The sequence below is a fragment of the Elephas maximus genome, chromosome 2, assembly GCF_024166365.1.
Source record: "Elephas maximus indicus isolate mEleMax1 chromosome 2, mEleMax1 primary haplotype, whole genome shotgun sequence".
Taxonomy (NCBI): Eukaryota; Metazoa; Chordata; class Mammalia; order Proboscidea; family Elephantidae; genus Elephas; species Elephas maximus.
Window position 1 is genome coordinate 186723740 of NC_064820.1, and position 12749 is coordinate 186736488.

At 42.7% G+C, this 12749-nt stretch overlaps 1 protein-coding gene across 2 annotated transcripts in view; it reads left to right on the forward strand.

Moving 5' to 3' along the window:
* The window catches only part of WWC1 (WW and C2 domain containing 1), a 202192-nt gene that overhangs the window by 169001 nt on the left and 20442 nt on the right, over positions 1–12749 (forward strand). For both annotated transcript variants that reach the window (XM_049874282.1, XM_049874283.1), the window contains 2 exons: positions 1849–2001; positions 5333–5424. In XM_049874282.1, coding sequence (XP_049730239.1) covers positions 1849–2001; positions 5333–5424 — 245 coding nt within the window. The remainder of the gene's footprint in view (positions 1–1848; positions 2002–5332; positions 5425–12749) is intronic.

The window sequence follows — 12749 nt, forward strand, 5'->3', positions numbered from 1 at the left end:
AACACCCATGGAAGCAACAGTCAAGAAACCAAAAGATGCATTGCATTGGGCAAATCTGCTGCAAAAGACCTATTTAAAGTGTTAAAAAGCAAAGATGTCACCTTGAAGACTAAGGTGCACCTGACCCAGATCATGGTGTTTTCAGTCACCTCACATGCTTGCAAAAGCTGGACAATGAATAAGGAAGACTAAAGAAGAACTGACACCTTTGAATTGTGGTGTTGGCAAAGAATATTGAATATACAGAAAGAATGAACAAGTCTGTCTTGGAAGAAGTACAACCAGCATGTTCCTTAGAAGCAATAATGGTGAGACTACATCTTATGTATTCTGGACATGTTATCAGGAGGGACCAGTCCCTGGAGAAGGATATCACGCGTGGAAAAGTAGAGGGTCAGAGAAAAAGAGGAAGACCCACAACGAGATGGATTGACGCGGTGACTCCAACAGTGGGCTCAAGCATAACAGCGATTGTGTGGATGGCACAGGACTGGGCAGTGTTTTGTTCTGTTGTACGTAGGGTCACCATGAGTCAGAACCAACTCAGCAGCACGTAACAACACAACAATGTATTCTGTTCTGCACCATGCTATTTTTCCCCTTGTATAGCCTGGAGATCTTTTCACATTAGTACATAGAGATCCTCCTCTTTTTTTTTTTTTTTCATTTGTTGTTGTTAGCTGCCATTGAGTCAACTCCAACTCATGGTGACCTTATATACAGCAGAATGAAATGCTGCCTAATCCTCAGGATCGCCAGCATATTCAGGTCCACCATAGTGGCTGCTGTGCCAATCCGTCTCACCAAGGGTCTCCCATGCCCTTTTTGGCCCTGTACTTCACCTAAGATGATGTCCTCCTTGCATTGCATTATAATTTATTCAGCCAGTCCCCTATTATTGGACCTTGAGTAGTTTAAAATCTTTTGCTATTACAAAGAGGGCCAGAAGGAATAACCTTGTTCATGGGTCATTTTGTACTTGAGCAGGTCTACCTGTGCAATGCACACACACCCATGGGATTGCTGGCTCAAAGGATAAAATGCATCCATAATTTTACTAGATATTACCACATTTCTTACATAGAGTTTCTGGATTTTGCATTCCACTAGCAAGGTGAGAGAGTGGCCTATCTCCCCATCACCTCACCAACAACAGAGTGTAATATCAAATTATTGAATTTTTGTGAATTTGCTCGAGGAGAAATGATATATCACTATGGTTTTTCTCTCTCTTATTATGGATAAGGTCAAGCAATTTTTATCTGACTCGTAGTGAATTACTTTTTCAATGTCTGAGTTCCTTGGGAGACTGTTAGCTCTAAGAAGGTGGGACCATGTGGGGACCATCATTTATCCCCAGTACCTAGCAATGAACCTGGTACTCAGTGTGATTAACACAGGATAGGTATTCAATAAAGATTTGGTGAGTGAGTGAGTCAGTGAATGGGTACGTGTGTAAGTGAGTGAAGGAGTAAGCTGTTGGAGGTGGTTGGCGACTAGCCCTTTCTTCCTCCCAGAAAACCTCTGTCTCACCTTTTTTTATTAATTGCTTTTGAGTGGATCCTGATTCATGGCAACCCCATGTGTGTCACAATAGAACTGTGCTCCATAGGGTTTTCAATGACTGATTTTTCAGAAGCCGATCACCAGGCCTTTTTTCCGAGGCATGAATGGGTGGCTTCAAACCGCCAACCTTTTGGTTAGTAGCCAAACGTGTTAACTGCTTACAGCACCCAGGCACTTCCCGTCTCACCTAGAGTGGCGTTTTCCATACTTTCTCCAGGAGCCAAATTCCCCAGAACACCTTGTCTTCCCTGCTGATATTCTCCCTTTTTCCATCCTTGACAGGGAGGCGCCCAGATCAGCCTGGCTGAGGTCTGCCGGTCTGGGGAGAGGTCAACTCGCTGGTACAACCTCCTGAGCTACAAATACTTGAAGAAACAAAACAGAGAGCCTAAACCAGTGGGAGCTACTAGACCTTCCCCGGGACCTGAAAGCACGGTGAGCTTGGACCCAGCTCTGCTCCTTCCTCCCACACATCCAGCCCCTAGATGCAGGAATGGGGAAGTTTCTCCCAGGACTGGAGATGGTTGGGCACCCGAGTTTGGGAAATGGAATAGAGGGTGGTCTAGGGGTGAGGGAGGGGAGGACAGGGAAGGAGTGAGCTCTGCTAAAGGACAGGTGGCTCCCCTTATACGCTTTGTTTCCTTCAGTACTTTGCTTGTAGCCTTGGGGTTTTCCTCACTGAACTTGCCTGATGAAAACCCTAACTTAGGATTTTTTTAATGAACTGGAGATGTAGGGAGAAGCCTATGAAAAATAGAAAATTAACCTTAATTGAAAACCTACTACGTGCAAGATATATTGTTTGTTATTGTTGTTGTTAGCTGCCGTCAAGTCAGCCCCCAACTCATGGCAACCTCATGCACAACAGAACAAAATGATGCCTGGTCCTGCACCATCCCTATGATCAGTTGAGGATCAGACCGTTGAGATCCATAGGGTTTTCATTAGCTGATTTTTCAGTAGTAGATCTCCAGGCCTTTCCTCCTAGTCTGTCTTAGTCTGGAAGCTCCACTGAAATCTGTTCAGCATCACAGCAACACAAGCTTCCACTGACAGCCAGGTGGTGGCTGTGCATGAGGTTCATTGGCCAGGAATCAAAGCCAAGTCTCCCACGTGGAAGGTGAGAATTCTACCACTGAACCACCACTGTCGCTTGCGAGATACATACCCATTCTAACCCGTTGCCATCGAGTGGATTCCAACTCATAGTGACCCGTAGGACAGAGTAGAGCTGCCCCAAAGGGTTTCCAATTCTGTAATATTTACAGAAGCAGACTGCCACATCTTTCTCTCGCAGAGCAGATGGTGGTTTTGAACCACCAGCCTTTCGGTTAGCAGCCAAGAGCTTAACCACTGTGCCACCAGGACTTCTGCAAGATACAGTGGGGTCTTATATAAGAGGCAGCAGGAAGTCATGGGAAGGACAAGGCCTTAGAGTCAAAAGATCTGGGTGTGTTAGTTGGATGGCAGGGGTCACTCATTTTACTTCTCTGTGCCTCTGTTTTTATGTCTAATATGAGCCTAGAATGATCATTAGGAAGATATGAAAAAAATACATGTAAAGACCACTTGGTCAGTGCATGATAAATGTTAATTGTTCATCTCACATTTGCCTATTTTTGGTTAAAAATATGTATTGTTTTCATTTGGATGCAGTACCTTTTAACCTATTAAAATATCCTTAAACTATTTCCTCTATCTGCTGGCCAAGTAGACTAGCCAGATCTCAGCTGAACAGTGAAGTTGCCTTGGGCATAGAGTATCGCAGAGTACAGGGTCCTATTCCTGGGTCCAGGCCGTATCAAAAAGCCAAATAGAATGTGTTTGGAATCCAGGTTGTCTTGCTATTCTCTGTAGTGCTTCTTCCCTCTGTCAGTACTTGGTTACTTTGCACAGTCACTGCCTAGGATTTCAATGGAGGGGATAGGCTGGGCCACATGGGTAAGGATGAGGGGTAAGGATTAAGTCTATGATTTTCCTCCTCCTTTTCTTCCTCCTCATGCAGCATTGTCATTATCATTTTCTGCATTTCCTTTCATGTTAGACACTGTCCTATTTATTACACGCAGTTTACCAAGGCTCGAAAAGGTTAACATGTAATCTAAGGACATACATGTAATAAGCAACAAAGATAGGTCTCAAACCTAGGTCTTTCTCACTCCAAAAAGGAGACAGTGAGCCGTCAAAGCTGACAAAGCTCAGGAAAGCAGACTCCCCACTTACTAATGCCAGATCTTGGGTAAATAGCATCATCCCCAGGCACCTTAGTTTCCTCATTCCATTTCTCAAGGGAATACTGACTCCTATGTCTTAGTTATCTAGTGCTACTATAACAGAAATAACCGCAAGTGGATGGCTTTAATAAACAGAAATTTATTCTCTCACAGTCTAGGAGGCTAGAAGTCCAAATTCAGGGAGCCAGCTCCAAGGGAAGGCTTTCTCTCTCTGTCGGCATTGGGGGAAGGGCCTTGTCATCAATCGTCCCCTGGGTCTAGGAGTTTCTTTGTGCAGGAACCCCAAGTCCAAAGGACATGCTTTGCTCCTGGCTCTTCTTTCTTGGTGGTAGGAGGTCCCTCCTTCTCTGCTTGCTTCTCTCTCCTTTTATCTCTTGTAAGATAAAAGATGATGCAGGCCACACCCCAGGGAAACTCTTCTTACACAGGATCAGTACTGTGACCTGAGTAAGGGTGTTACATTCCACCCTAAACCTCATTAACATGACCTCTTCTTGCCTCATTAATGTAACAAACAGTTCACTCCCAAATGGGATCATAACCACAGGCATAGAGGCTAGAATTTACAACACATCACAAAATGGAGGATATCAGATCACAAAATGGAGGACAACCACACAATCCTGGGGATTATGGCCTAGCCAAGTTGACACATTTTGGGGGGGACACGGTTCAATCCGTGACACCCTACTCTCAGGATGGCTGCAAAAATTAAATAAGATACTACACGTAAGCCATGGAAAACTACCTGGCAAATTCCAGGCCTTCAATCAATTTCAATTCATTTTTTCCTTCCCCTGAAGAAAATTTCAAGAATTATCCAGACTCTGGCCCACACTACCAAGGAAAATTGCAAGTTAACCATGTGCTCAGAAATTTACAGGATCCCGTTTTTGCCGTTTATTGAGTGCAAATTTCATGCTAGGTACTCTTCTGGATACCTTTTATACGTATTTTCAATTAATCTTCATAACCTTTTGTAGTAGCTTTTAGAAGAAACTGAGTCTCAGAGTGGTTAAACAACTCCCTCAAGTCACAGACTTCCTACTGCAAGTCTCTTTCAATGGAGATATTCTTCCTCCAGGAAGGCTTTCCAGAATGCAACAACCAAGCTGACTTTGCCACTGCACCTCTGTCCCCATATATCTGATGCTTATCTCTCTCATCACCCTTATCACATTGTTTTGTTAGTGATAACTCACGTGCTGGTCTCCCTGACTACACTATGATCTCCTTATATCCAGAGGTCTATAATTCTGTCTCACTTAACTACTAAACTTTGCTGTCTTCTAAAATTCTGCTGAGTAGGTCTATATGTACAGCGGTTAGTCCCTGGAGAACTGCCAGTTTGAAGAGCTAAAGGCAGGATTTCTAATTTATAAGTGATCTTGGGCAAGACACTTAACCACTCTGGTCTTCAGTTTTACCCTTAGTTCATGGGGAGAGTCACAGCTCTGAGAAACCCTGATTCCTGCCAGATAGGACAGAGTTCATGGTACACCAGATGAACCCATCGGCCTTTGTCTCTACAGGATGCTGTATCTGCTCTGTTGGAACAGACAGCAGTGGAGCTGGAAAAGAGACAGGAGGAAAGGAGCAGCACGCGGACCCTGGAAGACAGCTGGTGAGCGAGCTTCCCTTGGGCTTCAGGAACTGGCCTGGCTTGGACCTGAGCCCAGGAATGAGATCCCTGTACACCAGGGCAATCAAGAGAAGGATTCCCCTGGGAAAACTGAGAACTGCTCTACAGGCAACCAGGCAGTATATAGCCTGGTACAGTGGTTCCCATGTAACCTTATGTAACATTTCACATTAATCTTTGCCTTGATGCTCTTACATTTATTTTTATTTTTAAAAATTTAAGAAACTTTATATTACGATAAATGGAAGTTAAGTGTAATTTGCAACAAATTATAGTTGTCTCGGTAAGGAATTGCATTTGATGGGCAGGAATATAGAAATAACAGACTTAAATAAGATGGAAGTTTATTTATTTTTTGCATAAAAAGAATAGAAGGAGGCAATCCAAGGCTCATTTGGTAGCTCCATGGTGTTCTAGGAACCAAGTCACCTTCCCTCTTTCTGTTTACTCTCTTTTCCTTACTGTGTGACTCCATCATCAAGGCTGCCTTATAGCCCAAGATGGCTGCTGGGTCACCAGGCATCAGGAAAGAGGAAGGACAAAAGGGTGTGCCTATGTACCTCTAACAAAGGAGTAGTCCTGAAAGTTCCACCCAGCAACTTCATGTTTCTCATTGGCCAAGCTTAGCCTCATGGCTTACCTAACTTGCAAGGGAGTCTGGGAAATAAGGTCTGTTAGGTACATAAATCAGGGTTCTGTTAGTAAGAAAGAAATTAGGAATGGATATTGGGTTCACAGTAAGCCAAATCTGCCTCAGAAGGTAACTAAAAAATTAAATGAATGAAAACAAAGCAATATTATTGAAGTCCAATTAGATATATTATTTGCTAAGGCACTAAGCCCTGAGATCTTCTCTCCCGCTATTCAAAAGGAAGTGTTTCACCAATGTTAAACATATACCACGGCCAAAGCAAGACTTTCTCCCTGATGGAATAGAAGGAGGCAATCCAAGGCTCATTTGGTAGCTCCACTGATCTAGAATCAGGTTCAAATCCTGACTTCTTCATACTTTGTGTAACTTTAGGCAAAGCATTTTTTAACTTTTTGTTGAAGTACTTTTTTTTTTATATAACATATATGCAGAAAAGTCGACATAAGTAGACAGTTCAATGAATAATTAGAGACCAGACTACCCATGTAACCAACAAGTAAATCATGAATGGGAGCCATACCAGCATTCTGGAAGCACACACCACTCTCCTTTCCAGTCACTCCCTTCCCCCTCAAGGGAAACCAATGTCCTGACTTCCCACATTAGACAGGTCATTCTAACCTTCTCTGAGCCTCAAATGGAAAATGGGGAAATGATACCAACTTATAAGGTCATGGGCGGGGGGGGGGAACAACTAAGTTTAAAGCCACTAATGAAAATTAGAGTCCCTGGGTGGTGCAAAAGGTTAACACACTCAGCTACTGACTAAAAGTCTGGCAGTTTGAATCCACCCAGAGGCATCTTGGAAGAAAGTCCCAATGATCTGCTTCCAAAAAATCAGCCATTGAAAACCCTGTAGAGCACAGTTCTACTGTGACACCCATGGGGTCACCACGAGCCAGAATCGACTTGACGGCAACTGGTTTGTTTTTTTGGTTTAACGAAGGTTAAGTGCAAAGTACATAGCAGACACTCAATAGTAGAATAATAGTAGTAATAATAGTAGAAACTATTATTAGGAAAAAAAGGAAGGATCATTGCTACCTTGTAAGGGAGAGGGTAAAAACCATCTAGAGGAAATGGCTACGGCCTATGAATCTTGCCATTTGGGAGGAAGTATAATTTGGGCTCAAGTGGGTATGCTTTGAAATCAGAAAGATGTGAAGTCCGAGTCTAGCTTAATCAATTTACTGTGGAATCTGAGGTCTGGGTGTGGCCTGAGCATCGGTATGTTTTCAAAGCTCCCTGGGTTATTCTAATGTGCAGCCTGGGCTGAGATCGCTGCTGTAAGCCTCCAGTTCCTCCCCTGTGAAATAGAGATTGAAAAAATAGTCACTACATCATGGGATGTTTAGCAGATTAAATAAAATTACACATGATGAGCATTTAACACAGCCCTTGACGCAGAGAGAGCACTCAGTAACTCTTCTCTGTTATTATTCTAAGGAGCCCTGGTGGTGAAACTGTTAAGTGCCTGGCAGTTAACTGAAAGGTTGCCGGTTCAAACCCACCCAGCAGTTCTTCGGAAGACCTGATGATCTGCTCCCGTAAAGATTACAGCCTAGGAAACCCTATGGGCTATTTCTACTCTGTCACATGGGGTCAAAATCGACTCAACAGCACTTAACAACGACAGTGTTATTTATCTAGTACAGCCCCAAACTTAGACATTTGGTCTCAGGAGTTCTTCCCTGATATCTTTCACTCCAGGGGTCAGCAAATGTTTTCTGTAAAGGGCTAGATGGTAAATGCTTTCTGCTTTCTGGGGTCACACAGACTCTGCCGCAGCCACTCACTCTGCCATCGTGGAGTGAAAGCAGCCAAAGACCTGTGCAAATGAGTGACCACGTCTGCATTCCAGCGAAACCGGAGCTTGAATTTCATATTATTTGCACATCCTGAAATACTATTCTCCTTTTGATTTTCTTTCAGCCATTTTAGAAATATAAAACCTATTCATAGCTTTTGGGCTGTCCAAACACAAGCGGCGGGCTGGGTTTGGCCCACAGGCTGTAGTTTGACGGCCCATTTTACTGTCCTTCGCTATTCTGTTATGATAAAGAGTATGGCGAGATTTCTGGAATTTTTGTATGTTGTTTTAGGGTTCTCTCTAATTGTCTCAATTTCTATCTTTCCTTCTCTCCCTGCCTCAGCCCCTCAATCTCTCTCTCTCTGCCTTTCTCTCACTCTCTCTCCTCCTCTGTCCCCTCCTCTCTCTGCCTCTTTCTCTTTCTCGCTCTCTCCCTTCCTTTACCCTCCTCGCCTTCTCTTTCTTCCTCTCTATTTTTTTACCCTCTTCTCTCTTGCTGTCTCCCTCTCTCTCTCTCTGCCTCTGTCTCTAGCTCTCTTACTCTTTCTCGCTTTGCTCCTCCTCTCTTTCTTTCATTTTTTCCCTCTATTTCCCTTGGCCTTTCTCTCCCCCCATCTTCCTCTCTCATCTCTCTTCCTCTCTCTCTGCCTCTCTTTCTCTATCCCTCTTTCTTTCTCCCTCTCTCTCCCCCACCTCACTCTGTCTCCGTTTCTCATCTCTCTGGCTTACTGCTGTGCTCAGCTGTGCCGAGATTTACACAGGCGAAGGTCTGATGCCGGAAATAGGCCCAGGACCTGTCTCCCAAAACCCTGGCACAAGATCAGTGGTTTCCGCCAAATTCCAAGCTTGTGTTGAGACTTTTCATGCCAACTCCTAGCAACTGCCTTCTGTTCTCTCTCCCTTTGTGGCCCCCTCTCTCTCCACCCCTTGCCATTCAAACTTCTCCAGACACTGACTTACAAAGAGAGCTGGGGATCCCAGAGCCTCTGTACTGGGGTAAATCCATCTGCAGTCCCCTCCCCCAGACTGGAGGCTTCTTTTGGTCCTGGAATGTTAACTAGCCTTGCGGTGCCTGCTCAGTGCTGGGGTCACGTGTGGAGGTCTCTAAAAGACTGGCCCCTGTTCTAATTTATACTTCTTCTCCCTCAGTACCCAGGGCCCTGTATACCGCTTTTGGTCCCTTCTTTTATTTTTTTTTTTTTTCCAGTCTATTTACTGCATGTAATCAGAAGACTGGATTCTGCTTAAGATTTGTAAGCAAAACAAAACTCTAAGCATATGAGAAAATACAGGAGACTATAATCACAAGGGTAGAGTGAAAATCCTTATGTTTGCTTGGAAACTTGTGTGTTTGTTTGCTTAAGGCAGATACTGAGGACAGGAATTTCTGAGTCCTAGACTGTGTGCGTTTCATAGTTTAACAGGCATTGCAGACTAGTTCTCAATAAGGTTGTACTAGTAAATGCTCTACCAACAAGGGTTGAGAGAGCTTCTTAAATAGCTGCCATAGAGTTGACTCCGATTCACGGCGACCCCACATGTGTCAGAGTAAAACTGTGCTCCATAGGGTTTTTAATGGCTGATCTTTTGGAAGTAGATTGCGAAGCCTTTCTTCCAAGTCATGTCAGGGTGGACTTGAACCTCCAGCCTTTCAGTTAGCAGTCGAGCATGTCCATCACCCAGGGACACCGCTTAAATTATCCTACACCCTCTCTAATACTCAACATAATCAAATTACTATACTTAATCTAGAATTTGTACTTTTAATCCTAACTAACAGATACTGATAAATTGACTTCAGCTCTAACTTATACTTCCCACAGGGGTATGCCTATTTACTGTACCTTCACCAGCACTTGATTGTATCCCTTTTTTTTTTTTAGACCATGCCAATGGATGAAAAGAGATTGTCTATTTTAATTTGTCTTTTTGTCCCTTTACAATTGAGATTGGTTTTTCCCCCTTTACTGAAATATTTAGATTAAATTCACAGTCAAAAAAAATTGACTCCATAGAGGTTGAGCATTTAGTGGAATTGCGCAAACCTGAATTGGAATCCTGGCCCTATCACTTAGCATCCTTGTGACATTGAACAAGGCAGGACAGCTCTGTGAGCCTCAGTTTTCCCATCTGTGAAATGGAGATATTCTCTTTTGGCAATGTGGTAAGGCCTCAGCATAGCACAGGAACATATCAAGCCCTCAATAAGTGCTGATTAATGCGGCTCTGCAGAATTCCTTTGTGAGGTTGCTCCCTGCGTAATCACGTGTTTAATGGTTCTTTATTGGTAGATAGCAAGGCTATCTACCAATAGACAATACCAAAAAGAGAGCAAAAACCCCTCCATCCAAGAAGTTCCATCTAAGTGCAGGGGAGGTTTAAATCACAACATTGGGAGTAGAGATCCAAGATCTAGTTTCCCTGTTGAGCAAATCCTAAGGGAATTAGTGTGCTTATCCACAGTCACACTGAGGTAGATAACTGGAAGCCAAACTCTTTGCCTTTGGCTAGAATTCTATTCTCTCAGTGTGGTAATGCCGTCTCATACCGATCACAAGACTGACAGTTATGAACATTGTTGAGAAATAAAGATGGGAATAGAGATAAATTACTACTTAAAAATCAGCTGCCTGCAAGTTGACTCCATTGACCCCATATGTGTCAGAGTAGAGCTGTGCTCCATAAGGTTTCCAATGGCTGATTTTTTGGAAGTAGATCACCCAGCCTTTCTTTTGAGTTGTCTCTGAGTGGACTCAAACTTTCAACCTTTCAGTCAGCAGCCAAGCACATTAACCATTCCTGCCACCCGGGACTCCACTATTAACAAATATAGTCCAATGGCCACATCAATATGTCCAACCCTAGAGTCCATGGGGAAATGATAATTATGAGAGAGTACTGCCTAAAGTAAAGTCTCTTCAACAGATGGTGCTGGAACAATTGGATATCTAAATGGAAAAAAAATAAACATTGACCCTTATCTTACACCATGTATAAAAATTAATCTACAATGCATCATACAGCTAAGGGTAAAACCTGAAACTATAAAAATTCCTAAATAGAGGAGAAGTTCTTTGCAGCCTTGGGGTAGGCAAAGATTTCTTAGAACATTAAAAGCAGAAGACATAAAAGAAAAAAAAATGATAAATTGGATTTTTTCAAAATTAACCTTTGTTCCTTGGAAAATACCATAAAGAAAATAAAAAGTCAAGCCACAGGCCTACAGAAAATATTTGCAATATGTACATATGCCAAAGGACTTATATCCAGAATATGTTAAGAACTCTTACAATTCAATAATACAAAGACAGCACATTTTTTTAAATGGGCTGAAGATTGTAACAGATATTTCACAAAAGGAAGTATATGAATGGTCAATAAGCACATGAAAAGATCCCCACAGAGAAATGCTAATTAAAACCACAAAGAAATACCAGTACAGACCCAGTAGAATGACTAAATTTAAAGACTGACAATACCAAGTCTAAGTGAGGAGCTGGAATACTCATACCATTGCTAATAGAAATGTAAAATGGCACAACCACTTTGGAAAAAGCTTATCAGTTTCTTAAAAAGATAAATTTATACTTAGGCACCACCACTTATCTGACTGTCTTACTGTGGTGGCTTGGTTGTTGCTATGAGGCTGAAAGCTAAAAAAAAAAAAAAAGCTATGCCACTGGTATTTCAAATACCAATAAAGTCACCCACAGCAGACAGGTTTCAGCAGCACTTCCAGACTAAGAGAGACTGGAAAGAAGGACCTGGCAGTTTACTTCAAAAAAATTGGCCAGTTAAAACCTTATGGATAGCAGCAGAACATTGTCTGATACGGTGCCAGAAGATGAGCCCCGCAGGTTGGAAGGCACTCAAAATATAACTGGGGAAAAGCTGCCTCCTGAAGGCAGAGTTAACCTTAATGACATAGGTGGAGTAAAGCTTTCAGGACCTCCATTCGCTGATGTGACACACTTCAAAATGAGAAGAAACAGCTGTAAACATCCATTAATAGTTGGAACCTGGAATGTATAAAGTATGAATCTAGGAAAACTGGAAGTCATCAAAAATGAAATGGAATGCGTAAAGACCAATATCCTAGGCGTTGTTGTGTTATGTGCCGTCAAGTTGATGCTGACTCATAGCAACCTTATAGGACAGAGTAGAACTGCCCCACAGGGTTTCCAAGGAGCGACTGGTGGATTTGAACTGCGTACCTTTTGGTTAGCAGCCTGAGCTCTTAACCACTTCACCACCAGGGCTCCCTATCCTAGGCATTAGTGACCTGAAATGGACTGATATTAGCCATTTCGAATCTGACAGTCATATAATCTACTGCACCAGGAATGACAAATTGAAGAGGAACGGCATCGCATTCATTGTCAAAAAGAACATTTCAAGATCTATCCTGAAATACAACACTGTCAGTAATGGGGTAATATCCATATGCCTACAAGGAAGACCAGTTAATAAGACTATTACTCAAATTTATGCACCAACCAATAATGCCAAAATTGAAGACTTTTACCAACTTCTGCAGTCTGAAATTGATCAAACATGCAATCAAGATTCATTGATAATTACTGGTAATTGGAATGGGAAAGTTGGAAACAAGAAGGATCAGTATTTAGAAAGTATGGCCTTGGTGATAGCAATGACACCGAAAATCACATGATAGAATTTTGCAAGACCAACAACCTGTTCATTGGAAATACCTCTTTTCAGCAACATAAATGGTGACTATATGCATGGACCTCACCAGATGGAATACTCAGGAATCAAATCGCCTGTATCTGTGGAAAGAGACAATGGAGATGCTCAATATCATCAATCAGAGCAAGGCCAGGG